At 34.0% G+C, this 27231-nt stretch overlaps 1 protein-coding gene across 11 annotated transcripts in view; it reads left to right on the forward strand.

Annotated features, from left to right (window-relative positions):
• The window catches only part of PPP1R9A (protein phosphatase 1 regulatory subunit 9A), a 327785-nt gene that overhangs the window by 195252 nt on the left and 105302 nt on the right, over positions 1-27231 (forward strand). For all 11 annotated transcript variants that reach the window (XM_060304610.1, XM_060304615.1, XM_060304611.1 and 8 more), the window contains one exon: positions 8212-8316. In XM_060304610.1, coding sequence (XP_060160593.1) covers positions 8212-8316 — 105 coding nt within the window. The remainder of the gene's footprint in view (positions 1-8211; positions 8317-27231) is intronic.

The raw sequence follows: 27231 nt of genomic DNA on the forward strand, positions 1-27231 counted from the left end.
TAAAGTTAGAGGACTAACCTTACCTTTCTCAAGACTTACTACTAACTTCTGTAACCAAGGCCATGTGATACTGGTATGAAAATAGAAACAGAGATCAGTGAAGTAGAATAGAAAGTAAGGAAAGGATTGAGACAGATATAGTCAGGTGACTTTCAATAAAAGTGCCATGATAGGGCTTCCCTGGTGGCGCAGTGGTTGGGAGTCCGCCTGCTGATGCGGGGGACGTGGGTTCGTGCCCCGGTCCAGGAGGATCCTGCGTGCTGTGGAGCGGCTGGGCCCGTGGGCCATGGCCGCTGGGCCTGTGTGTCCGGAGCCTGTGCTCCGCGGCAGGAGAGGCCACGGCAGTGAGAGGCCCACGTACCGCAAAAAAAAAAAAAAGTGCCATGATAATTCAGTGGTAAAATGTACAATCAATAAGTAGTCCTACAAGAATTAGATATCCAATATTCTGTAATAACCTAAATGGGAAAAGAATTTGGAAAAGAATAGATACAGATTCAGTATATAACCGAATCACTTCACTGTACACCTGAAACTAACATAACATTGTTAATCAACTATACTCCAATATAAAGTAAAAATTAAAAAAGAATTAGATATCCATATGGAAAAACAAAAAATCTGAACCACAAACCTTACCTCACCCCGTATACAAATTAACTCAAAATTAATCATAGGTCTAGACATAAGAGTTCAAACCATGAAATCTCTAAGAGAATACATAGGTGAAAATCTTTGTGTCCTACCATTAAGTAAAGATTTTTGAGACAGGACTCAAAGCATGGACCATCAAAGAAAAAACTGAACGTTATTAAAGTCAAAACTTTTGTTCTTTGAGAGGCACAGCTATGAAATGATAAAGGGAAGCTATATAGACAAGAAGAAAATATTTGTTAAACATTCATGTGAGGACTTGTGTCAAGAATATGAAGAACACTTATAACTGAATAACAAAAAGAACCACAACTCAATTTTAAAAATACAGATGAAAGATTTGAACGGTTATTTTGAAGAGAAAAATATATGAATGGTCAATAGCATATGAAAAAATGGTCAACATCATTCGTCATTAGAGACAGATTAAAACTGCAGTGAGATACCACATCTACTAGAATGGCTAAAGATAAGAATGCTGACAATATAAAATGTTAGCAAGGATGTGGAGAAATGGAACACTCCTACATAGCTTGTGGGAACATAAAATTTTACAGCCACTTAGGAAAACAGTTTGGCAGTTCTTTTAAAGTTTAACATATACTTAACCTTTCAAGCCAGCAATTCTACTTGTTGGTATTTTCCGAGAAATGAAAATGTATGTCTACATAAAGACTTACATGTGAATGGCAACTTTATTCATAATAGACAAAATTGAAAAACAAATGTCTATCCTGTGCTTTACTCCATACCTTCTGAATGAGAATTTTGGAGGAGGTGCAACTTGAGGAATCTTTAATTTTCAAAATTGCTCCATTCTTCCATTGCAGTTAGGCAGTTTGGGAACTAGTGCCCTAGACTATCCTATCCAGCATGGTATGGCCACTGCTAGCTCATACTGTACTTTTGTGCAAATTTGAAAAATATATCTCTCCCCTCCTCCCTCCTAGGCACTAATCTACTTTCTGTCTGTAGAGATTTGCTTCTTCTGGACATTTAATGTAAATGTAATCATATAACGTGATCTTTTGTGATGACTTTTTTCACTAGTATACTATTTTCAAGGTTCATTCATGTTGTAGCACCTATCAAATTTCATTTCATCTTATTGCCAAATAATATTCCATGGAATGCGTATGCCACATTTTGTTTATTCTGGCAGTTGATGGATATTTAGATTGTTTTTACTTTTTGGCTATCTTGAATAATGTTGCTTTGAACATTCACGTACAAATTTTGTGTGGCCATGATTTCATTTCTCTTGAATATGTAGTTAGGAGTGGAATTTTGAGTCATATGGTAATGCTATGTTTAACCTTTTGGAGAACTGCTGGATGGTTTTCCAAAGCAACTGCATCATGTTATATTGCTACCAGTAATTTATGCGGGTTACAGTTTCTCCACATCTCATGAAAACTTGTAATCTTTTTTTTTAAATTGAAGTATAGTTGATTTACAATATTATAGTAGTTTCAGGTGTACAACATAGTGAATCAATATTTTTATAGGTTATGCTCCATTTAAAGTTACAATCTGTCTTTTTAAAAAATTTTATTTTATACTGGAGTATAGTTGATTAACAATTTTGTGTTCAGTTTCAGGTACTACCTTTATTTTGATCATAACCATCTTAGTAGGTGTGAAGAGGGGTCTTATTTTAGTTTTTATATTCCCCTGATGGCTAATGATGTTGAGCACCTTATTTGTATGCTTATTTGCCTTTTGTGAAACTTCTTTGGAGAAATACCTATTCAGATCCTTTGCTCACTTTTTGAAATTGAGGTATAATTGACATATAACATGATATTAGTTTCAGGTGTACAACATAATGATTTGATATTTGTATACACTGTGAAATGATCACCACAATAAGTCTAGTTAACATTCCATCACCAGATGTAGTTACAAAATTTATTTTCTTTTTTTTTCTTGTGATGAGGACTTTTAAGATCTACTCCCTTGGCAGCTTTCAAATAGGCACTACAATATTATTAACTATAGTCACAATTCTGTACATTACATCCCCATGACATATTTATTTTATAGCTGGAGGTTGTATCATTTAACCCCCATCACCCAGTCTGCCCATCCCCTATCCCCTACTCTCTGGCAACCACCAATCTGTTCTCTGTATCTGTGAGCTGGTGGATTTTCTTGTTTTGTTTGTTTGTTTTGTTTTTTAGATTCCACATGTAAGTGGGATCATATGGTATTGAATATTTTTCTTTGACTTATTTTTAAGTTGGGTTGTTTGTCTTTTTATTATTGGTTTGTAACTGTTCTTTATAATATTCTAGATACCAGCCCCATATAAGATATATGATATTTAAAATTTTTCTTCCAATCTATGAGTTACTGCAAATTAAAACCATGATAAATACCATTAGATACCTATTAGAATGGCCAAAATCTAAAATGCTATCAACATGACGCTGATGAGAATGTGAAGTAAAAGGAGCTCTCATTCGTAATTTTGTGCTGTTATCATTTCAAACTGTACAAATGGCAAATGGCTTCTCAACTGTCTCATGATTTCAGTGTCTCTCTTCACAGTCCTTCTCTTCCTTTACCCCTAATGGAGGAACATATTAGCAGTTCTCAAATATATGAAGGGCTATCATGGAGAAAGGAATTGACTCGTTCTATGTAACTCTGGTAGTAGAAGAACTACACTCTTTTCTTCTAAATTATATTTTGAATAAATCCTTCAAAACTCAGTAAGTTTTGGGCTTCCCTGGTGGCGCAGTGGTTGAGAGTCCGCCTGCCGATGCAGGGGACACGGGTTCGTGCCCCAGTCCGGGAAGATCCCACATGCCGCGGAGCGGCTGGGCCCGTGAGCCATGGCCATTGAGCCTGCGCGTCCGGAGCCTGTGCTCCACAACGGGAGAGGCCACAACAGTGAGAGGCCCGTGTACCGCAAAAAAAAAAAAAAAGTTTTGTCAAAATGCAGCACATTTTATAGCATCTTTCTGGCCCCACATGGTATAAACCAAGGTAAATAAAAATCGCTTCTTTAAACCTTCCTCAACTTTCTCCACACACTAAAGTTTTGATCTTCATTATGTTCTTTCATATTCTAAAACAGGCTGATACTTTTGGACTAAATTGCTATTCATTCTCTTGAAAAACAGAAATTCATTCCATTACCTTACCTACTCATTTTTTTTTCTATCGCATTGCTGTTAGCATAGTCTTAATTACTCATTTTAAATTTAACTCATAGTCTACCTAACCACCTTTTAGAAGCAACCTTCACTCATAGATAGGAAGTTGATAATAATCACCTATCATACACAAGCAATTTAGCAGACTAACAAATACAATTTTCTACAGCCACATGTACTATTTTTACATATTCTTAAAGTGCAAGAATAAACACATTCATTAACATGATGCAAAGTTATAGTAACTTTGTAACATTTTAACATAAGAAGAGTTGTATATATTAAAAGCTTTATGACCAAGGTTTTGGAAATAACTAAGAATCTTGGAAATCATGTTTTAAGCTGACACTCTATAAAACATAATTACCATTGATATAAAAGTTTGTTAGTATTATGATTCAGTTTAGTTGAGCACAATTTTATATTTTTTATGCTTTTTAAACTTTATGTAGGGGTACTTAATTTATCTGATCAGTATTTGTATCAGAATTTTAGGAAGTTCAGATTAACTGGTCTCTTCAGAAAAATACAAACCCACACCTTTACAAAATCATGGAGAAAACATAGATAGGTATTTTAAACCAAAATTATTTAGTTAGTCTTATTTGTCCAAAGACTCACTTTTATTACATGAACTTGGTCTCTTATACGAAAATACTTCTGAGCTTCTAGCAGAATCTCCAAGAAGGATTTTTTTTCTTAAACGTCTAGCACATTTAAACTCTCATTAGATACTAAAATACAAGATTTATGAAAGTGCTTATTATTCTCTATGAACCAATTAGATTATCGCTCCTTTAATTTAAGAGGCTTTATAATTTAGTTTATTAATACCCTTCTAAGTTAGGAACATACTTCATACGCACACAGTGAGATCATGGGTTCTCTCAATTACAGCAGCACAGAGAATTTGTAGCCTCAGTTCTGCAACTTCAGAAACAGGTTAAGTAATCCAAGAAACAAAAAACTCACTAGTCAAGATTCAAAGGGCTTTTTGCTTTCTAGTGTTCATGAATTTTTTTTAATGAAATAGTTTGAGATCACAAATAGACAAAGAAATTAAAGGATAGCAACTCAAATTCTTTATCTTCTCTTACATGGGAGATAACAGATCCCCATAATCCCATTAGAAGTCTCAAATGGTCAGATTATGAAATTACACTCCCAGTCATTTCTTCTACCAGTGGGGAATTATTTATTGTTGTTGTTGTTGTTGTTGATGTTGCTGTTATCTAGTACAAACTAGGTCCAGAACCAACATAGCCAAGAACCAAGAAAAAAGTCAAAAGTATTGAATTAGAAAAAAACATGATAGCAAAGATAAAGTTCTGTTGCTGCTTTAGACTAACTCTGGGGACCAAGCAAAAGTCCATGAAGGCATTTCTGTGGTAACACAATTGAATTAGTTTTGTGAATCCACTCTGGCCTCTTATGGAAACTCCAAAGCTATTACAGGCTAATATTCAGAGTTTAACAGATGACTTTCATAAATATAAAACGTACATGTATCAGACTTTATTCAACTCACTAATTAATGAGAGAACCAGTGAGATGGTAAGTGTGGTTCAAAGAACATTTTAGGAGTAGCTGTTTACATGCAAGTTAATAAAGTAATGTTAGAATAACATTGCTAAGATAGATACAAAGCCAGTTAATATTCTACAGGGAAATAAACCATGACCTATGGGATTATCTTTAATAACAGAAGAAAAGTATCTGATTTTATTTAGGACAAAAGTCTACAAATTAACGTTCTACTTTAGTATGTCTAAGACTTTTAATCAATTTTAAAAACAGTGGATCAATTAAAATACACTCCCCCAAATTATCCTTGGTTGGGCCTGTTTAATAATGTATGTACATGACATTGAAACAACATATTGCCTCTCCTTTGGTTTTTATTTCCAAGCTTTAAATAACTTTTCTTAATACATAGCAACAGCATGTGATATATACAACATCTGCTCAAGATAATTATAGTAGCAGTTAATTTTTATTGATGGGAAGAATCAATATGATAAAGATTCAGTTTTTCCCAAACTTATCTTAGAAATCAGTATAATTTTATTAAAACTCCAAAAAATGTTTTTAGAGAATTTGGCAAGTAAATCCAAAACAAACTATGAAAAGAAAAAGCCCAAGAAGAGCTCAGAAAATTTTGAAGACAATGAACTAGGTAAAGGGAATTACTCTATGAAATGTCAAAACTAATTATGAAACAATGTAAGTGTGCAAAAATAGACAGTCAAGTAGAAACCACATTGATGCACATTTGAAACCTGACAGGGGCAGCACTACAACTCAGTGGGTAAAAAGTGGACTATTAAATGTTGTTAACCCAATTGTTTATATACTTGGAAAAAATAAGAAGATTGTTAACACATATCATAATAAAAAATTATTTACAGGTGGATAACTAAAAATGCAGAAAAACAAAATTTAAGACCTTTAAAAGAAAATATAGAATGTTTTTATAACCTTGAGGCAGAAAGGGATTCCTTAAACAAAACACAAAAACTACCTAATATAAAGCCAAAATTAAAAATATGATTATATTTTTAAAAACTGTTCTTCTTAAAACCACCATTTCCCTCAAAAATGTGAAAAGATGAGCTACAGATTGGGCCAAAGATATTTGCAACATATTTAATTAAGAAAGTGTTAGTATACAAGATAAAGACATCTTATATAAATCTATGAGAAAAAACACTCAACAAAGATTGGTAAAAGGTTCTAACGGTTCTCAGAAGGGGACATTATGACTCATAAACTTACGAAAAAACATTGAACCGCACTATAGTCGGGGAAATGCAATTAAAATCACATGATACCTTTTTACAATTATAAGTTTGGTGGTATTTAAAGGGTCTGAATATACCAAGTATTGGTGAGGGTGTGGAGAGACTCAGAACCTCTCTACAGTGCTGTTGGGAATTTGCACTGGTATAAGCATTTTGAACTGAAATGTGTCCGTTTGCCAAAGTTGAAAATGCCTGTGTTCTTTGACTCAGAAATTCTGTTTCTAGCTATATATCCTGGAGAAACTCATACATGTACGTAAGGAGACATATGAAATTAGTTATTACATCAGTATTCATAATAGCTGAAATTCAAAACAATACAGTGCCCATCTGCAAAATAATGGATGAATATATTTTAGAATATTCATGAAAGATAATACTATATGCTTGTTAAAATGAACTAGCTAGGTTATCACTTATCAACTTCTGAATTAAGTTGGCGTCCTATTTAGACCTACCAGAACAGAGAATAAAAATACTGCCAATCCAAAAAATAAATTAATTAATTTAATTAAATTAAGTAAAATAAAATGAACTAGCTAGAATCGTATTTATAACCATGGATAAATCTCATATGTAATGTTGAGTGAAGAAAACTAAATTGTAGAAAGAGAGGTATATTTCATAATGTTTGAAAACTGCAGATGTACACATATTGTGCCTCTTCATGTGTATGTATTATTTATATTTCAAAGCATCAGTAGAAAGGCTGAGCATCAAAATTAATGATAGTTACTTCTGTAGAAGCAGAGAAGGGAATAGAATTGAAGACAAATAATAAAGGGGCTTTGGCTTTTTTGTAATATTGTTTTTAGAAAAAAGTCTGACTCAAATATTGCAGTGCTGGGATTTGATAAAGTTGGGTGTTGGGTACATGAGTGTTTATTATCTAATTCCCTCTGCATTTCTCCATGATTGAAATACTTCATTTTGAGGAATAAAAAATGGTACATATAAAACATGTATATAACTTTAAAGGCATTATATGATAAACTACAATAATACTATATATAGCTCCTAGACATAAATAAATATACATACACACGCACATACACTCATGTATGTGCGTGTGTGTGTATATGTACATTTATATACGTGTGTATATCTATCTACCTATATAGATACGCTTATGAGCATTACACATACACTTAACAAGCATTACATAATTCAAGTATACAACTTGAATTGGAAGGATTCCCTGCAATTCCTGGTGATATTTTTCCTTGGGGAGGAGAGGTGGGATGAGGGTTAGGTATGAGGCCCAAAGGGTATTTCAGTTGGCTCTGTTATGTTTTATGTGATTTATTATGGGCTAAAATATGGTTTTAATATGTCATCCATTAGCAGTTATCAATTCTTTGTGATAGGAGTATGGATGTTGGATAAACGGAATCTCTCCACTTATTGCTTATTTCTGTTTTTCAAAATAATTTTTAAAAAACATTAAGCTTTTGACTAAGATCTGGAACTTGGAGACAAATTTTGAATCAATAAGAGTATCTTGAAAATCAATTTTGTCAACTCATTTATTGGGAACAGTAATATATTATCAGAAAAACTAATTGTGGGTAATTTTTTCCCTCTTCCCAAAGAATACAAGTCAATGACCAGATTGTGGAAGTGGATGGAATCAGCTTGGTGGGTGTCACACAGAATTTTGCTGCAACAGTTCTCAGAAACACCAAGGGCAATGTCAGGTATGTGGCTTGAGATGTACAATTTGGTTACTTGATATTTTGTTGAATTTTAGTTTTCTCTCTAACTGTACCTATAATTACAGGAAGAATTTTATCTAAATACGAAAAACTTGCCTTTAGTTTAAAATTTTTCCTTCTTTATTGTAATTAGTTCATAAATGTAATTTAAAACTAAAAATTATAGTATTCTAGAAAGACACAAAGATATGAAGTGTACAGTGTGAATCAATATGGTTAATTACCAAGCTGTGTTAGTTTGTCTTATTGCTAACATAGCAGTAATTTCTAGGAAGATAGAATTTCTCAATAAATATGAATTTAGACTCCAAATCCTTTCAATAAAACCAGTTATACAGTAAATTGAAATTGAAATGATGATACATATATCCAATGATACATGTTACTAGACAAGCAGGCTGAATGATAAATCATTAACCTTAAAAGGTTAATAAATGCATTTTTAAATCTCTTTATTGTTTTAAAGAATCAGGAAGGACTAATCTTTGGTAAACTATAACTTTTCCAACTTAATAGGACACAGGGTACATTATTTTGGACCTTAAATTTATATCTAACCCTGGGGTCCTGAAATTTGTAGCTTGGAAAACAAATAAAGTAGTCCTGAGCCAACTAAGGTCAAGGTTTGAAATCCATTTTATTTGGTCACAGGGTACTTATTTTTAAATATAGTATTGCTTATGCCTTATACTTTTCCATAAATCCTATAAAGGAACACATAAGAGGACATTATTTACTGTGTGTAGTTATGAAAGTGTTATAGTGTTATCATCATCAAAATGAAACTGCCAAATATTCTGAAAATATCGATTAGTTAATATTGCTATAAAGAGAGTAACATTAGGATTTTATTGCAGCATATATATATATATATATATATATATATATTTTTTTTTTTTTTTTTCCCCCGGTACGCGGACCTCTCACTGTTGTGGCCTCTCCCGTTGCGGAGCACAGGCTCCGGACGCACAGGTTCAGAGGCCATGGCTCACGGGCCTAGCCGCTCCACGGCACATGGCATCTTCCCGGACCGGGGCACGAACCCGTGTGCCCTGCATCGTCAGGCAGACTCTCAACCACTGCGCCACCAGGGAAGCCCTATTGCAGCATATTTTATGTTGCACAAGCATGGGTTTAGGTTTTATAATTTAGGCTTTTTCAATTGGAAAACATCCTTTAACAATGAAAGGAGTGTTTAAAGAATACAACCTAAATGACTTCTATGGATGCTATTTTAATGCTTCAAGAATACCCGTCATCCTAAGAAAAGTATGTAAAATAATTGGAAAGAGTGCAGGGAAAACTGTCTGATGTACTCTCAGAGCTGCACGGGTGAGCCCCTCAGTAAATGTGATTGTCTCTGCAGAATTGCTGTCTGTTCTTGAGACAGCACTTCTCTGTGTCAGTGAAGAACTTGGTTTTGAAGCTGCTCATTACACTCTGCAGTGAATTTTAAAGTGAAATAAAGTAAGAAATATGTTCAACTTATAAGAACATTTCTCATTTGGAAAAAAGTTTGTGGTTACATGAACTCATAGCCATCCCTTTCTTTCTCTTCATAATTTTGTGCTCATTTCAAGCCTTGTACAGATGGCGAATGGCTTAACTGTTTCATGATTTCAGTCTCTCTCTTTAATCTGTCCTTCTCATCCTTATCCCTAATGGAAGAACACAATAGCAGGTTTTAGAGCTATCATGGAAAAAGGAATCGACTCATTCTACATAAATCTAGTAGTAGAACTAAGACCTGTGGGTGGAAATAATAATTCTGCATTCGTTATATCCTTCTCTTCTTTAGAAACCTTCAATGGCCCTCCATTCTGTGCAGAATCTAAGTTCTTATCCTGGTATTAAAAGTCTTTCATCCCGTCTTATCTCTTACCTCTCCCTATATTCATGCGCTAGTACAGTCTTACTAATGTAGTCATCATCCTTCAAACATGACTTGTGAATTATTGTTTTTGTGCCTTTCTATCATTCTTTCTGTTTAAAATACTGTCGTCTGGTTACAACCTACTTATCTTGAGGAACATATTTTAGCTCCTTTGCCCTTCAAGAAATCCTCCTTGATCTCCCTATCCCCTAGTGATTTCTTCATCCTGGTAACATTCATCATTCATACCACTTTTTTGACTTTGAGGTTACAGAACATTCCACTTTAATTTTTTAAAGGCATACATTTAATTTCCTCATTCACTTTGCAAAAATCTTTATATCAAAATGGGACCCTAGGGCTTCCCTGGTGGCGCAGTGGTTGAGAGTCTGCCTGCCGATGCAGGGGACACGGGTTCGTGCCCCGGTCCGGGAGGATCCCACATGTCGCGGAGCGGCTGAGCCCATGAGCCATGGCCGCTGAGCCTGTGAGTCCGGAGCCTGTGCTCCGCAATGGGAGAGGCCACAGCAGTGAGAGGCCTGCGTACTGCAAAAAAAAAAAAAAAAACAAGATCCAAAAACTAGACCCGAATTTTTAATGAATCATTTTAAACTGAGGGTTTAAAACATGTATGGTTCTATATTTTTTATTTATTGGTGAGCTAGCTATCACATTTAGTGGTTACTAAAATTTATTTTTTAAAAGGGATATGTGAAAAATCACTAAATTTAGTTTGAATTTTTCTAACTACTAAGCACAGATCTGGAAGGAATGTATGAAACTTATGGCTTTAAAGAGCCAGGAAGGGGAAAGATAAGAAACTAATAGTGTTAAGGAAATCGAAGCTGAGATTTGGATGTGATTATATTTTAAGTATTGGAGATAGATTTTTACATTTATTTCCTGGAAATGCATATGAAATTGGTGCCAGCATTTGGATATAAATCAAAATCACACAATGAAGTTCTTTTGACTTCACCCACACTTATAGAGAATCACTTTTTATCTGACCATAGTCTGCTTTATTTTATTAAACTTTGAATTGTTACACCTGAATTTGTGAACTAATAGTACTAATGAAAACCTCCTTGGTGTGCCATTTTTGACACACCAGAGAAATTATAAGACCAGTATTTTAATATGATAACTTCCAAGGGCATATGTGTTTTTCAACCCTACATCTTTTATATGAGTTAAAGCATATTAGTCCACTGTGAGTAAGTGGTTCAGCTCAAACCAGGCTATATTCCTGGGGCATTAGAAGCCCAGGCCTGGCTGAAAGCATTGGAAAACCATTATTATTTCCTCAATTTTACTGATATCATTTAAAACTAAGTAATCATAGTGAGATCTTGGTGAGTACTATGCTAACCATGTTAATTCCTTTAAGTAATTGATTAGGGAAAGGACTTACAGGACTCAAATAGTTTATACTCAGAAATGATATATCACAACAACAGCAGGAGAAAGATAAGCATTGAAGGAGTGGGCATGGAGGAATCAGACAGTCTTCGTTATCATCCCTCCACTGGGTTTCACAGGACTTGTTGATCTCCAGATTTTAAACCACCATGGGCATGGGCGTGGTACCAAGAAGCCCAAGTCTTTGTGTGGTACGGGACTCTCATAGTGTTGAGATTTCAGTTTCCCCCAAATCTGCAGATTAAAGCACAATCACAATGAAAATCTCAGCAGGCTTTTTTGGAGAAAGTAACATTTTTTTTTACAAAGAACAAAGTTGAAGGACTGCCACTGTCCGAAAACTACACTAGTTACAGCAGTCTGGTTTAAGCATAAGGATAAAAATACAGATTAATGGAACTGAATAGACAGTTCTAATATAGGCCTAATTTTTGACCAATGCACCAAGGTAATTCAATGGGGGGAATTATAGTCTTTTCAACAAAAGGTGGTGGAACAATTGGAAAACCACATTAAAAAAAAAAACAAAACTTGACCTTCATCCTACAGTGTGTACAAAAGTTAACTCAAGATTGATCATAGACCTTAGTGCAACAGCTGAAACCATAAAATTTCTAGAAAACAGGCAAAAATTTTATGATCTTGGGTTAATCAAAGATCTTTTAGGACACAAAAGCAAGAAATTTAAGAAAAAGAAATGATAAGTTAAACCATCAAAATTTAAAACATTTGTTTGAAAAATACCCTTAAAATAAAAAAGCAAGCTACTGACTAATATTTGCAAAACAATTATCTGATAAAGCACTGTTATTTAGAAGATATGAAGAACTCTTTATAATTCAATAAGAATATACATAACCCTGTTGAAAACCTGCAAATCAATTAACGAGAGACTTCACTGAGGAAGATACACAGTTAAGCTCATGAAATGCTGCTCAACACCATTAATCATTGGAGAAATGGAAATTAAATCCACAGTGAGGTACAACTACACACCCACTAGAATGGCTGAAATTTAAAAGACTGATACTACTGTGCATTGACAAGGATGTAGAGCAACTTTAATATAACATCCTTTCATTTCTGGTGGGAATGCAAAATAACACAGCCACTTTGCAGAACAGTTTGACAGGTTCTTATAAAGTTAAACTTACACTTATCATACCAGCCAGCAGTTCTACTCTTAGCTATTTACTCAAGAGCAGTAAAAACATGTATCTACCCAAAGTCTCATACTTGCATATTCATAGGAGCTTTATTCAAAACAGCTCCAAACTGGAAACAACTCTAGTGTCCTTTAACTGATAAATGCATCTACAAATTGTATTATATTCCATACCATGAAATATTTCTTAGCAATACAAAGGAATGAGCTGCCAATATATTTAGCACCATGTATGACTCTCAAAACTATTATATTGAGTAAGAAGCCAGACACAAAAGGCTTTACACTGCTTGAATCCATTTAAACTGCAAAGAAGAAAGAGGGAACATTTTTGGGGTGACAGAATATTCTATATTGTGGTTATTGTGTTTGTTATACAACTGTATATATATTTGTCAAAACATATAATACAATTTAAATTTGGTAAATTTTGTTGTATATAAACTTGACCTCAGTAAAACTGATTCTTAAAATATGTGATAATAGTTAAAATTAACTTAAAAAGTGCTATGCTAACTAATTATATTGAGGTGATGGTGATTTGGGAAGGAGTATCATGTTTCTTTAAGAAAGGCAGATGTAGTCAAACAATTTCATTAACAATATGTAGATTTTATTGTGCTGTATACTTTTATTTTTAAAATATTTTGTTATTGGATTTTTACCAGAAAAAAATATATCTATATAAAATTCTTTATTATGTATGGACCCTTTTCCTTATTCAAACATAGACTTGCAACGTAACTTTTAAGAACTCATGTTTTTGGGCCTGTAGCTTTAAGTGGGACCTTAACTATCTTATTTACTACTATGTGCCTGGCATAATTGGTGTATGTATTGTTGCATAACATATTACTCCCAAATTTAGCGACTTGAAACAGCAACTTTTTTTATCTCAGTTTCTGTGATCCACTTCCCCGCTTTCTCATGAGAGCCTCTCTACAGGGATGCCTCACAACATGGAAACTAGATTCCCCAGAGGGAGCGAGGCAAGGGAGTAGCCAAGATGCAATCTGCCATCTTTTCATAGAGCTGAAGTGACATTCCATCAGTTCTGTATTTTATTTGATAAAAGTGAGTCAACAAGTCCATCCCACACTCAACGGGAGAGAATTACACAAGACATAAATATAAGAATACAGAGATTACTTGAATACATCTTAGAGGCTGACTATTATTTAGTGATCAGTAATTAGTTGGATGGATGGACGGACAGATGGATAGACAGGCAGACAGATTAATGTTATACCATAATACAATTTATGTTTAACGTTGCATACCTTATCTTAAGAACCCTGAAAACCTTGAGACTATTTAAGAAAGACTGACCTTTGGATGGTGAGAGATCTAAACATTTTTCCTTCTATACATAAAAGATTATACAAACTTTTGCCTAAAATATAGAAAAATTTTAAAAGACATGGTAACAATTGTCAAGCATTTGAAAGAGTGAACTCTGGAACAAGGATGAGTTGTTGTTTTTAACTCCAGACAGCCTTCCTAGTACTGAAAGGCAGCTGTTATAGGAAAGTGATGCTATAGAAGAGATTGTGCTTCAGTATGAGAAATTTCTAATAAATTTTATGTTTGCTCTTCAGTGCTGTTCACATTAAACTTTAAATGCTTTCTGAAAAGTACCTGCTACTTGTGCTCAATCACTAAGCACTCATGCTTTTATCCCCAGTGAATGTATTTAACAACTTTCTGACATCAAGTCATATAACACTTCTGGAGGTCAGGATTTTATAGGAACTATAGTTACACACAATAGAAAATAAATTAATCTGAGGGTCTTAAATATTCCTCTGTCCTTTTTGGAAGAGGTTATGATATTCAAAAGAAAATATAAGTGAATGATAAGTGACTTTTTTATAGCTATGCTCATGTTTATTTTGGATTCACCCCTGGGCATGTAATTTCTAAGTATGGAAGTTTTAAAATATTTTTCTTTATGTAATGTCATTGGTGTATTTGAGATCTCTGTTGAAATGCACTGAATATTGAAATGTTTTCACTTCATTCACATCATTTTAATAAGAATTTTTGTCACCATTACAACACAAGGGGAAATTGAGAGTTTCACTTTTTAACAGAGCCTTGGTTTTGTGGTTGGGTGTAATGGAGTGTCATACATAATGGAGGGTGGTGAGGGTATTATCATGTTCATGGAAATCATGAGTCATTGTGGATTTTGTACTTACATTACTCCTAAGACTATATCCCCTTTCCCTCAGATAAGAGGAGCAGCCACTCTAAAGTTGGGACCATGGATAATAAAAGTTTACTCTCATATATATGAGAATAGTCAGCAACAACTAGTGATAGGAAGAAGATTAAAGACAGTGGGGATTTCAGAAAACTACTTAAAGGGGACTTTGGCTTAATGAGATGTTTTCTGGTGTCACTATGTACAGATTAACATTCTCAAAAAATCCTTTTTAGTATTTTTGTGTGTAAACGTTTAAACCTGAGACATCAGAGCTAACTATTAAATAGAGAAATGTCATTTCTTGAAAGGACGTAGCATTTTAGAAAATATATAGTCCTTGACGTAGCATAAGTTAGGCAATGTTTTTTAAATAATCCAACTACTTTTTTTTTTTACATTGAACTATAGTGTAGAAAAAAGTTCTTTATAATCAGAGTTGGGTTAGATACAAAATTCATTTCCAGGAACTAAGGCTTACAATTAGGTTTAAATATTTCAGATCTGTCTTTTAAAAGCAAACATTTTTAGATGAATTTTAAAATTTTTAAATGCTAAATATATAGTACATTAATCTAGATCCCAATATGGAAAGGAAAAATATGTAAGAGCCTTCAAGTGTAAGAAAGAGGGAAAAGCCTGGTTGTGCAGAACTTCAGCCTCTGAATACAATCAGCAACTTTAGTGAAGGGAGATGGATATACTTTTGCCACCATTGCTCAGTAAAATTAAGTTAAATATTTTAAAAGCTATCAAGTTCACACCGTAAGATGTCATCAAATATAGAAAAAAATGAGTTTTTACCAAAATGTTTAAAAGCACCATGTGATCTTGTGATCCAAGGCTGAAGTAAAATGATAATAGGTCTTGTGCATCTAGTTTTCTTTTTATTATTAAGGTTTTTTGTGTGCATATGATAAGTATTTGTTTATAGAATATTTGAATGAAAGAATTGATTTTATAAGAACTAATAACTATATCCTGATTTAGCTTTTCCTTTTTTAGATTAGCTTAATTCCACATTTATAATTAAAAAGTTTTGATGTCATAATAAGTGCCATTTTTGACTAATGTATCACTTTTATTGGAATAACTTATATCGGAAAAACAGACACTCATAAATCATCATTTTTCAACATAACCTCTCACATCATTCTTTATGACTACAATTTAGCAAATTGTAAATGGGATTTTATACTTGTTTGTTTTTGTTTGACAGCTCACCAGAGAATTCAATAAACTAATCAAATGAATTCCATATAATCTCGTCATCTAAACTCCAAAGGACAGTATGTGGACATTGCTTTGTCTTATAATCGATGAAAAGAAAAGGAAAAACTGATTTATCTGCCTTTGCCTATTTTATCTCAGCCTGAGGGGCAGAGGAGACAGTTCTTTGTAAAATAATTCATGTTGAAATGCATGATTGTTTTAAACACTAGAAACAAGCCATGCTGTAAAAACATAAACCCTAGTTATAGATTTTGTTTTTAATATTGCCATTATTTGTAAATTGTAAGCTTAGAAAATACCTAAGTTTAATTTAAATGTACATTACGTTTTTTGGGTTTTTTTTACTTCATTCTTTATAGCTAAAATACAAAAGATCACACTGTTCCTTACTGAAGCAAGGGAAAAAAGAGAAAGTAACAAGAAAGGTATTTTTCTCTTAAAGGAATTTTAAGTTTATAAACAGGATGATTTGACTACATGTGTTATTTCAGCTGGGGATAATGTCTAAAATATAAATAATAATTGTGCATAAATGTCAGTTAATTTGGTCACATATATTTAGAGGGTCTGATTGTTGCTGGCTTTAATTGTTATATTTTTGATCTTTAAAATTCAATGTGGAGTGATTATATAATCCATACTTTCCTATTTCAAATGCAACTGAAATTAAGGTTTTTTAGAGCACATTTCAGTGCAAGTATTTTATCTTTTTCCTGTGGTTGACTCACAAAAACCTTCTCTCTTTCAAAACTAGTGAGAGCAAATAAGTAATTTGGACAGTGTGTACATTAGTACTTTGAAATGCACTCAACCCTGTGTAGATATTAATATATTATCTAGATAAAGGCAACAGTAAACATGTACTAATACTCTCTAGGCACCAGGTACTTAGTTAAGCTTTTTATATGGACTATATATTTGTTATTGTTATTATATTTATTTTACAAATTTGGAAACTAAGAATTAGGAATTTTAATACATTCAAGGTCACAGAGCCAATAAGTCATGTTTATGTTTCAGTGGATTTGTTCTGTCAAAGCCATTTTTCTCTTTTACATACACTTTTAACTCCTAAATTATACTATCACAGTATGTCCATATTCTGAATCCATACTTGAAATAATAACCTTACTTTAAATTTTATATTTGCCACTCATTTCTGTGTATGCTAGATTATACACATACAATAGGACACACTTATAATGACAGCTTAAAAATGGACCAAACATTTAGAATATATAGACAGGTAATTTGAATGTTACACATTTTCCAAATGGGAGATTTTATTAGTCTTATCTTAATAATAGTGCCTTAAAGTCCTTTCATGTCTGTACCACATTTTATTCTTCTGTCACTCCTTTAGACATATGGGGTAGGTACTAATTTTCACATGAGGAAAATAAGGCATAGAGAATAGTTCAGTTCCACTTCTGTGTGCTTTCCCTTTAGACAACACTTACCATGATGACATTCTTTTATTGCAACTCTGTACTGTAAATTATACCAGATTACAAGGCTTTAAAGCATGTCTAACTAGAAGCTATAACGCTACCCAAATTTGCTGCCTGAATGAAGAGACATGTAGTTCAATGTAAACCTTTTAAATAAATGCAGAGAGATCAGTGAACTGGAAGACAGAGTAGTGTAAATCACCCAAGCTGAGCAGAAAAAAGAAAAAGGAATTTTAAAAATGAGGTTAGCCTAAGAGACCTCTGGGACAACATCAAGCATACTAATGTTTGCATTCTAGGGGCCCCAGAAGGAGAAGAGAGAAAGAGGCAGAGAATTTATTTGAAGAAATAATAGCTGAAAATATCCATAACCTGAGAAAGGGAACAGACATCCAGATCCAGGAAGTACAGAGAGTCCCAAACAAGATGAACCCAAAGAGATTCACACCAAGACACATTATAATTAGAAGGGCACAAATTAAAGATACAGAATCTTAAAAGCAGCAAGAGAAAACCAACTAGTTACTTACAAGGGAATTCCCATAAAACTGTTAGCTGACTTTTCAGCAAAAACTTTGCAGGCCAGAAGCTAATGGCACCATATATTCAAACTGATGAAAGGAAAAAAATCTACAACTAAGAATACTCTACTCAGCAAGGCTATCATTTAGATTTGAAGGAGAGATAACGAGTTTTATAGATAAGTAAAAGCTAAAAGATTTCAAACCACTAAATTGGCTTTACAAGAAAAGTTAAAAGGACTTCTCTAAGCAGAAGAAAGAAGACCACAACTAGAAACATTTAAATTACAAAAGAAAAGGTCTCGTTGGTAAAGGCAAACATATAGTAAAGGTAGTAGATCAGCCACTTATAAAGCTAGTAGGAGGGTTAAAAGACAAAAGTAAAACCATCAGTATCCACAATAACTAAGGGCTACAAAACCCAAAAAGATGTAAAATATGATAACAAAAAAGTTAAATGCGGTTGGGAGGAGTAAAAATGTGGGATTGTTAGAATGCAGTCAAATTTAAGAGATCATCAACTTACAATAATCACATAGATAGGTGTTATAGATAAACATCATGGTAACAACTAGCCAAAAACCTATAATAGATACATACATGCAAGAAAAGAGAAAGGAATCCAGACATAACACTGGAGACAGTCATCAAATCACAAGGAAAGAGAGCAAAAGAAGAAGAAACAAAACTACAAAACCCCAAAACAGTAAACACAGTGGCAATAAGTACATACCTATCAATAATTACTTTAATGTAAATGGATTAAAATGCTCCAATCAAAATACATAGAGAGGCTGAATGGATTAAAAAACAAGAGCCATATGTATGCTGCCTAGGAGAGTCTCATTTCAGATCTAAAGACACACACAGACTGAAAATAAGGGGATGGAAAGAGGTATTCCATGCAAATGGAAACAAAAAGAAAGCTGGGGTAGCAATACTTCTATCAGACAAGATAGACTTTAAAACAAAGACTGCAGCAAGAGACAAAGAAGGACATCACATAATGATCAAGGGATCAATCCAACAAGAAGATTTAACACTTGTAAATATGTATACACCCAACATAGGAGCACCTAAATACATACAGCAAATATTAACAAACATAAAGGGAGAGATTGAGAGTAATACAATAATAGTAGGGGACTTTAACACTCCACTTACATCAATAGGCAGATCATGAAGACAGAAAATCATTAAGGAAACACTGGTCTTAAATGACAGATTAGACCACATAGAAAAAAAATATATATATATACACACACACACACACACACACACACACACACACACGCATTCCATCCAAAAGCAGCAAGATATACATTCTTTTCAAGTGCACATGAAACATTTTCCAGGACAGATCTCTAGCTAGGCCACAAAACGAGTCTCATTAAATTTAAGAAGATTGGAATCATGTCAAGTATCTTATCCTACCACAATGCTAAATAGACTAGAAGTCAACTACAAGAAACAAAAAAACTTCAAAAAACACAAGCACATGGAGGCAAAACAATATGCTACTAAACAACCGGTGGATCACTGAAGAAGTCAAAGAGGGAATTAAAAAATACCTGGAGACAAATGAAAATGGAAACACGATGATCCAGAATCTATGGAACACAGCAAAAGCAGTTCTAAGAGGAAGGTTTATGGTGATACAGCATTACCTCAGGAAACAGCAAAAATCTCAAACGAACAATCTAACCTTACACCTAAAGGAACTAGAAAAAGAGGGACAAACAAAACTCAAAATTAGTAGAAGGAAAGAAATCATAAAGATCAGAGAAGAAGTAAATGAAATAGAGACAAAAAAAAATAGAAAAGATCAGTGAAACTAAGAGCTGGTTCTTTGAAAAGATAAACAAAATTGATAAACTTTAGCCAGACTCATCAAGAAAAAAAGAAAGAGAGCCCAAATAAATAAAGTCAGTAGTGAAAGAGAAGTTACAACTGACACCACTGAAATGCAAAGAATCGCAGGAAATTACTACACAGTTTTACACCAATAGAAGACAACCTAGAAGAAATGAATAAATTCCTAGAAATGTACAACTCCCAAGATTGATTCAGGAAGAAATAGAAAAGCTGATTACCAGTAATGAAATTGAATCAGTAATTTTAAAATGCCCCACAAAATAAAAGTCCAGGACCAAATGGCCTCACTAATGAATTCTACCAAACATTTAAAGAACGATTGACATCTGTCCCTCTCAAGCTACTTCAAATATTTGAAGGGAAAGGAATGCTTCGAACTTGTTCTGAGGTCAGCATCATCCTGATACCAAAACCAGACAAAATTACCACACATAAAAAGAAAATCACAGGCCAATGTCACTGATGAACCTAGATGCAAAAATTCTCATCAAAATGTTAACAAACTGAATTCAACAATACATTAAAAGGATTATATCCCAGTGATGCAAGGATGGTTCAGTATCCACAAATCAATGTGATAACCACATTAACAAATTGAAAAATAAAAATTATATTATCTCAATAGATGTAGAAAAAGCTTTTAACAAAATTCAACATGCATTTATGATAAAAGCTCTCAACAACATGGGTATAGAGGGAACACACCTCGACATAATAAAGGCCATATATGACAAACCCACAGCCAACATCATACTCAATGGTGAAAAGTTGAAAGCATTTCCTCTAAGATCAGGATCAAGACAAGGATGCCCATTTTTGCCACTTTTATTCAATACGGTATTGTAAGTTCTAGCCACAGCAATCAGATAAGAAAAAGAAATAGAAGGAATCCAAATTGGAAAAGAAGAATTAAAACTGTCACTTTGCAGATGACCTGATACTATATATATAGAAAATCCTAAAGACACCACCAAAAAACTTAGAACTAATAAATGAATTCAGTAAAGTAGCAGATTACAAAATTAATATACAGAAATCTCCTGTAATTCTGTACAGACAACAAAATATCAGAAAGAGAAATTAAGAAAACAACCCAATTTACAATTGTATCATAAAGAGTAAAGGATCTAGAAATAAACCTAACTAAGGAGGTAAAAGACTTTTACTCAGAAAACTATTAGACATGGATGGAAGATACTGAAGATGAAATTAGAAAATGGAAATATATTCCATGCTTATGGATTGGAAGAGTTAATATTGTTAAAATGCTTCTCAGGCAGTCTACAGATTCGGTGCAATCCCTATCAAAATACCAAAAGCATTTTTCACACAACTAGAGCAAATAATTCTAAAATTTGTATGGAATCACAGAAGACCCCAAATAGCCAAAATAGCCTTGAGAAAGAACAAAGCTGGGGGTATCATGCTTCTGATTTCAAACTATACTACAAAGTTACAGTATTCAAAATAGTATGGTACTGGCACAAAAACAGACACATAAATCAATGGAACAGAATAGAGATCTCAGAAATAAAATGACACTTAAATAGTCAATCAAAGAAGGCAAGAATACAAAATGGGGAAAGGACAGTCTCTTCAATAAATGGTGTTGGGATAACTGGACAGCTACATGCAAAATAACCAAACTGGACTACTTTTTCACACTAGATTAAAGACTTTAACGTAAGACCCGAAACCATCAAACTCCTAGAAAAAAATATAGGCTGTATGCTCTTTGATGTCAGTCCTAGCAATACATTTTTTTGGGATACATCTTCTTAGGCAAGGGAAACAAAAGCAAAAATAAACAAATAGGACTACATTAAACTGAAAAGCTCTGCACAGTGAAGGAAGCTATCAACAAAATGAAAAGGCAGCCAACTGAGTGGGAGAAGGTATTTGCAAAATGATAAGGGATTTATATCCAAAATATACAAAGAACTCATATAGCTCAACATCAGAATAGCAAAGAACCCTATTTAAAAATGGCCAGGGGACCTGAGTAGACATTTTTCCAAAGAAGACATTTGGCCACAGACACATGAAAAGATGCTCAATATCACTAATCATCAGGGAAATGCAAATCAAAATCACAATGAGATATCACCTCACACCTGTCAGAGTGGCTGTTATCAAAAGGACAACAAATAAGTGTTGGTGAGGATGTGGAGAAAAGAGAACCCTTGTGTGTTGTTGGAATTGTAAATCAGTGCAGCCACTATGGAAAGCAATATGGAAGTTCCTCAAAAAATTAAAAACAGAACTGCAATATAATTTAGTAATTTTACTTCTGGGTATTTATTTGAAGAAAACAAAAACCCTTATTTGAAAAAATATATGCACTCAAATGTCCATTGCTGCATTATTTACAATAGCCAAGATACAGAAGCAACTTAAGTGTCCAACATTAGGCAAAAGGATAAAGACAAAGTGATATCTTTACACAATGGAATATTAGCCATAAAAAATGAAATCTTGCCATCTGCGACAACATAGATGTGTCTACAGGGTGTTACGCTAAGTGAAATGTGTCAGAAAGGAAAGACAAATAATACAGGATTTCAAATTTGGAAGCTGAAAAGCAAAACAAAAACTTAAATTAAAACTGACTCAGATATAGACAGCAAATGGGTTGTTGCCTGGAGGGAGGGGTATGTGTGGGGCGTGAGCCAAATACGTGAAAGTTTTAAGAGATACAAATCTCTAGCTGTATGATAAGTAAGTCAAGGTGTTGTAATATTACAGCATAAGGAATATGGTCAGTAATATTGTAATAATATGGGGACAGATGGTTACTAGACTTATTGTGGTGATCATTTCATAATGTGTACAAGTGTCAAATCATTATGAATACACCTGTAACTAACATAATATTGTATGTCAACTATATTTCAATAGAAATAAAGAAAAATAAATGCAGATATACCATGTTCATGGATCAGACAATTCCATATTATTAAGATGTCAGTTCTCCACAATCTATAAATTCAAACCAATACCAAATTAAACATCAATGGACTTTTTTTTTTTTTTTACTTCTTTATTGGAGTATAATTGCTTTACAATGGTATGTTAGTTTCAGCTTCACAACAAAATGAATCAGTTATATATATACAACTGTTCCCATATCTCTTCCCGCTTGCGTCTCCCTCCCTCGCACCCTCCCTATCCCACCCCTCCAGGCGGTCACAAAGCACCAAGCTGATCTCCCTGTGCTATGTGGCTGCTTCCCACTAGCTATCTACCTTACGTTTGGTAGTGTACATATGTCCATGCCTCTGTCTCGCTTTGTCACAGTTTACCCTTCCCCCTCCCCATAGCCTCAAGTCCATTCTCTAGTAAGTCTTTTTCTTTATTCCTGTTTCACCCCTAGGTTTTTCATGACATTTTTTTTTTCTTAAAGTCCATATATATGTGTTAGCATGCGGTATTTTTCTATTTCTGACTTACTTCACTCTGTATGACAGACTCTAGGTCTATCCACCTCATTACAAATAGCTCAATTTCGTTTCTTTTTATGGCTGAGTAATATTCCATTGTATATATGTGCCACATTTTCTTTATCCATTCATCCAATGATGGACACTTAGGTTGTTTCCATCTCTGGGCTATTGTAAATAGAGCTGCAGTGAACATTTTGGTACATGACTCTTTTTGAATTATGGTTTTCTCAGGGTATATGCCCAGTAGTGGGATTGCTGGGTCATATGGTAGTTCTATTTGCAGTTTTTTAAGGAACCTCCACACTGCTCTCCACAGTGGCTGTATCAATTTACATTCCCACCAACAGTGTAAGAGGGTTCCCTTTTCTCCACACCCTCTCCAGCATTTATTGTTTCTAGATTTTTTGATGATGGCCATTCTGACTGGTGTGAGATATCTCAGTGTAGTTTTGACTTGCATTTCTCTAATGATTAGTGATGTTGAGCATTCTTTCATGTGTTTGTTGGCAGTCTGTGTATCTTCTTTGGAGTAATGTCTATTTAGGTCTTCTGACCATTTTTGGATTGGGTTGTTTGTTTTTTTGTTATTAAGCTGCACGAGCTGCTTATAAATTTTGGAGATTAATCCTTTGTCAGTTGCTTCATTTGCAAATATTTTCTCCCATTCTGAGGGTTGTCTTTTGGTCTTGTTTATGGTTTCCTTTGCTGCACAAAAGCTTTTAAGCTTCATAGGTCCCATTTGTTTATTTTTGTTTTTATTTCCATATCTCTAGGAGGTGGGTCAAAAAGAACCTTGCTGTGATTTATGTCATAGAGTGTCCTGCCTATGTTTTCCTCTAAGAGTTTGATAGTTTCTGGCCTTACATTTAGGTCTTTAATCCATTTTGAGCTTATTTTTGTGTATGGTGTTAGGGAGTAATCTAATCTCATACTTTTACATGTACCTGTCCAGTTTTCCCAGCACCACTTATTGAAGAGGCTGTCCTTTCTCCACTGTACATTCCTGCCTCCTTTATCAAAGATAAGGTGTCCATATGTGCGTGGGTTTATCTCTGGGCTTTCTATCCTGTTCCATTGATCTATATTTCTGTTTTGTGCCAGTACCATACTGTCTTGACTACTGTAGCTTTGTAGTATAGTCTGAAGTCAGGGTGCCTGATTTCTCCAGCTCCGTTTTTCGTTCTCAAGATTGCTTTGGCTATTCGGGGTCTTTTGTGTTTCCATACAAATTGTGACATTTTTTGTTCTAGTTCTGTGAAAAATGCCAGTGGTAGTTTGATAGGGATTGCATTGAATCTGTAGATTGCTTTGGGTAGTAGAGTCATTTTCACAATGTTGATTCTTCCAATCCAAGAACATGGTATATCTCTCCATCTATTTGTATCATCTTTAATTTCTTTCATCAGTGTCTTATAATTTTCTGCATACAGGTCTTTTGTCTCCTTAGGTTGGTTTATTCCTAGATATTTTATTCTTTTTGTTGCAACGGTAAATTGGAGTGTTTTCTTGATTTCACTTTCAGATTTTTCATCCTTAGTGTATAGGAATGCCAGAGATTTCTGTGCATTAATTTTGTATCCTGCTACTTTACCAAATTCATTGATTAGCTCTAGTAGTTTTCTGGTAGCATCTTTAGGATTCTGTATGTATAGTATCATGTCATCTGCAAAGAGTGACAGCTTTACTTCTTCTTTTCCGATTTGGATTCCTTTTATTTCCTTTTCTCCTCTGATTGCTATGGCTAAAACTTCCAAAACTATGTTGAATAAGAGTGGTGAGAGTGGGCAACCTTGTCTTGTTCCTGATCTTAGTGGAAATGCTTTCAGTTTTTCACCACTGAGGATGATGTTGACTGTGGGTTTGTCATATATGGCCTTTATTATGTTGAGGAAAGTTCCCTCTATGCCTACTTTCTGCAGGGTTTTTATCATAAATGGGTGTTGAATTTTGTCAAAAGCTTTTTCTGCATCTATTGAGATGATCATATGGTTTTTCTCCTTCAATTTGTTAATATGGTGTATCACGTTGATTGATTTGAGTATATTGAAGAATCCTTGCATTCCTGGAATAAAACCCACTTGATCATGGTGTATGATCCGTTTAATGTGCTGTTGGATTCTGTTTGCTAGTATTTTGTTGAGGATTTTTGCATCTATGTTCATCAGTGATATTGGCCTGTAATTTTCTTTCTTTGTGACATCCTTGTCTGGTTTTGGTATCAGGGTGATGGTGGCCTCGTAGAATGAGTTGGGGAGTGTTCCTCTGCTATATTTTGGAAGAGTTTGAGAAGGATAGGTGATAGCTCTTCTCTAAATGTTTGGTAGAATTTGCCTGTGAAGCCATCTGGTCCTGGGCTTTTGCTTGTTGGAAGATTTTTAATCACAGTTTCAATTTCAGTGCTTGTGATTGGTCTGTTCATATTTTCTACTTCTTCCTGATTCAGTCTTGGCAGGTTGTGCCTTTCTAAGAATTTGTCCATTTCTTCCAGGTTGTCCATTTTATTGGCATAGAGTTGCTTGTAGTAATCTCTCATGATCTTTTGTATTTCTGCAGTGTCAGTTGTTACTTCTCCTTTTTCATTTTAATTCTATTGATTTCAGTCTTCTTCCTTTTTTTCTTGATGAGTCTGGCTAATGGTTTATCAATTTTGTTTATCCTTTCAAAGAACCAGCTTTTAGTTTTATTGATCTTTGCTATTGTTTCCTTCATTTCTTTTTCATTTATTTCTGATCTGATTTTTATGATTTCTTTCCTTCTGCTACCTTTGGGGTTTTTTTGTTCTTCTTTCTCTAATTGCTTTAGGTGCAAGGTTAGGTTGTTTATTCGAGATGTTTCCTGTTTCTTAAGGTAGGATTGTATTGCTATAAACTTCCCCCTTAGAACTGCTTTTGCTGCATCCCATAGATTTTGAGTCGTCATGTCTCCATTGTCATTTGTTTCTAGGTATTTTTTGATTTCCTCTTTGATTTCTTCAGTGATCACTTCGTTATTAAGTCGTGTATTTTTTAGCCTCCATGTGTTTGTATTTTTTACAGATCTTTTCCTGTAATTGATATCTAGTGTCATAGCGTTGTGGTCGGAAAAGATACTTGATACAATTTCAATTTTCTTAAATTTACCAAGGCTTGATTTGTGACCCAAGATATGATCTATCCTGGAGAATGTTCCATGAGCACTTGAGAAAAATGTATATTCTGTTGTTTTTGGATGGAATGTCCTATAAATATCAATTAAGTCCATCTTGTTTAATGTATCATTTAAAGCTTGTGTTTCCTTATTTATTTTCATTTTGGATGATCTGTCCATTGGTGAAAGTGGGGTGTTAAAGTCCCGTACTATGAATGTGTTACTGTTGATTTCCCGTTTTATGGCTGTTAGTATTTGCCTTATGCATTGAGGTGCTCCTATGTTGGGTGCATAAATATTTACAATTGTTATATCTTCTTCTTGGATCGATCCCTTGATCATTATGTAGTGTCCTTGTCTCTTCTAATAGTCTTTATTTTAAAGTCTATTTTGTCTGACATGAGAATTGCTACTCCAGCTTTCTTTTGGTTTCCATTTGCATGAAATACCTTTTTCCATCCCCTTACTTTCAGTCTGTATGTGTCTCTAGGTCTGAAGTGGGTCTCTTGTAGACAGCAAATATATGCGTCTTGTTTTTGTATCCATTCAGCCAATCTGTGTCTTTTGGTGGGAGCATTTAGT

This window comes from Globicephala melas, chromosome 9 (genome assembly GCF_963455315.2).
Source record: "Globicephala melas chromosome 9, mGloMel1.2, whole genome shotgun sequence".
Taxonomy (NCBI): Eukaryota; Metazoa; Chordata; class Mammalia; order Artiodactyla; family Delphinidae; genus Globicephala; species Globicephala melas.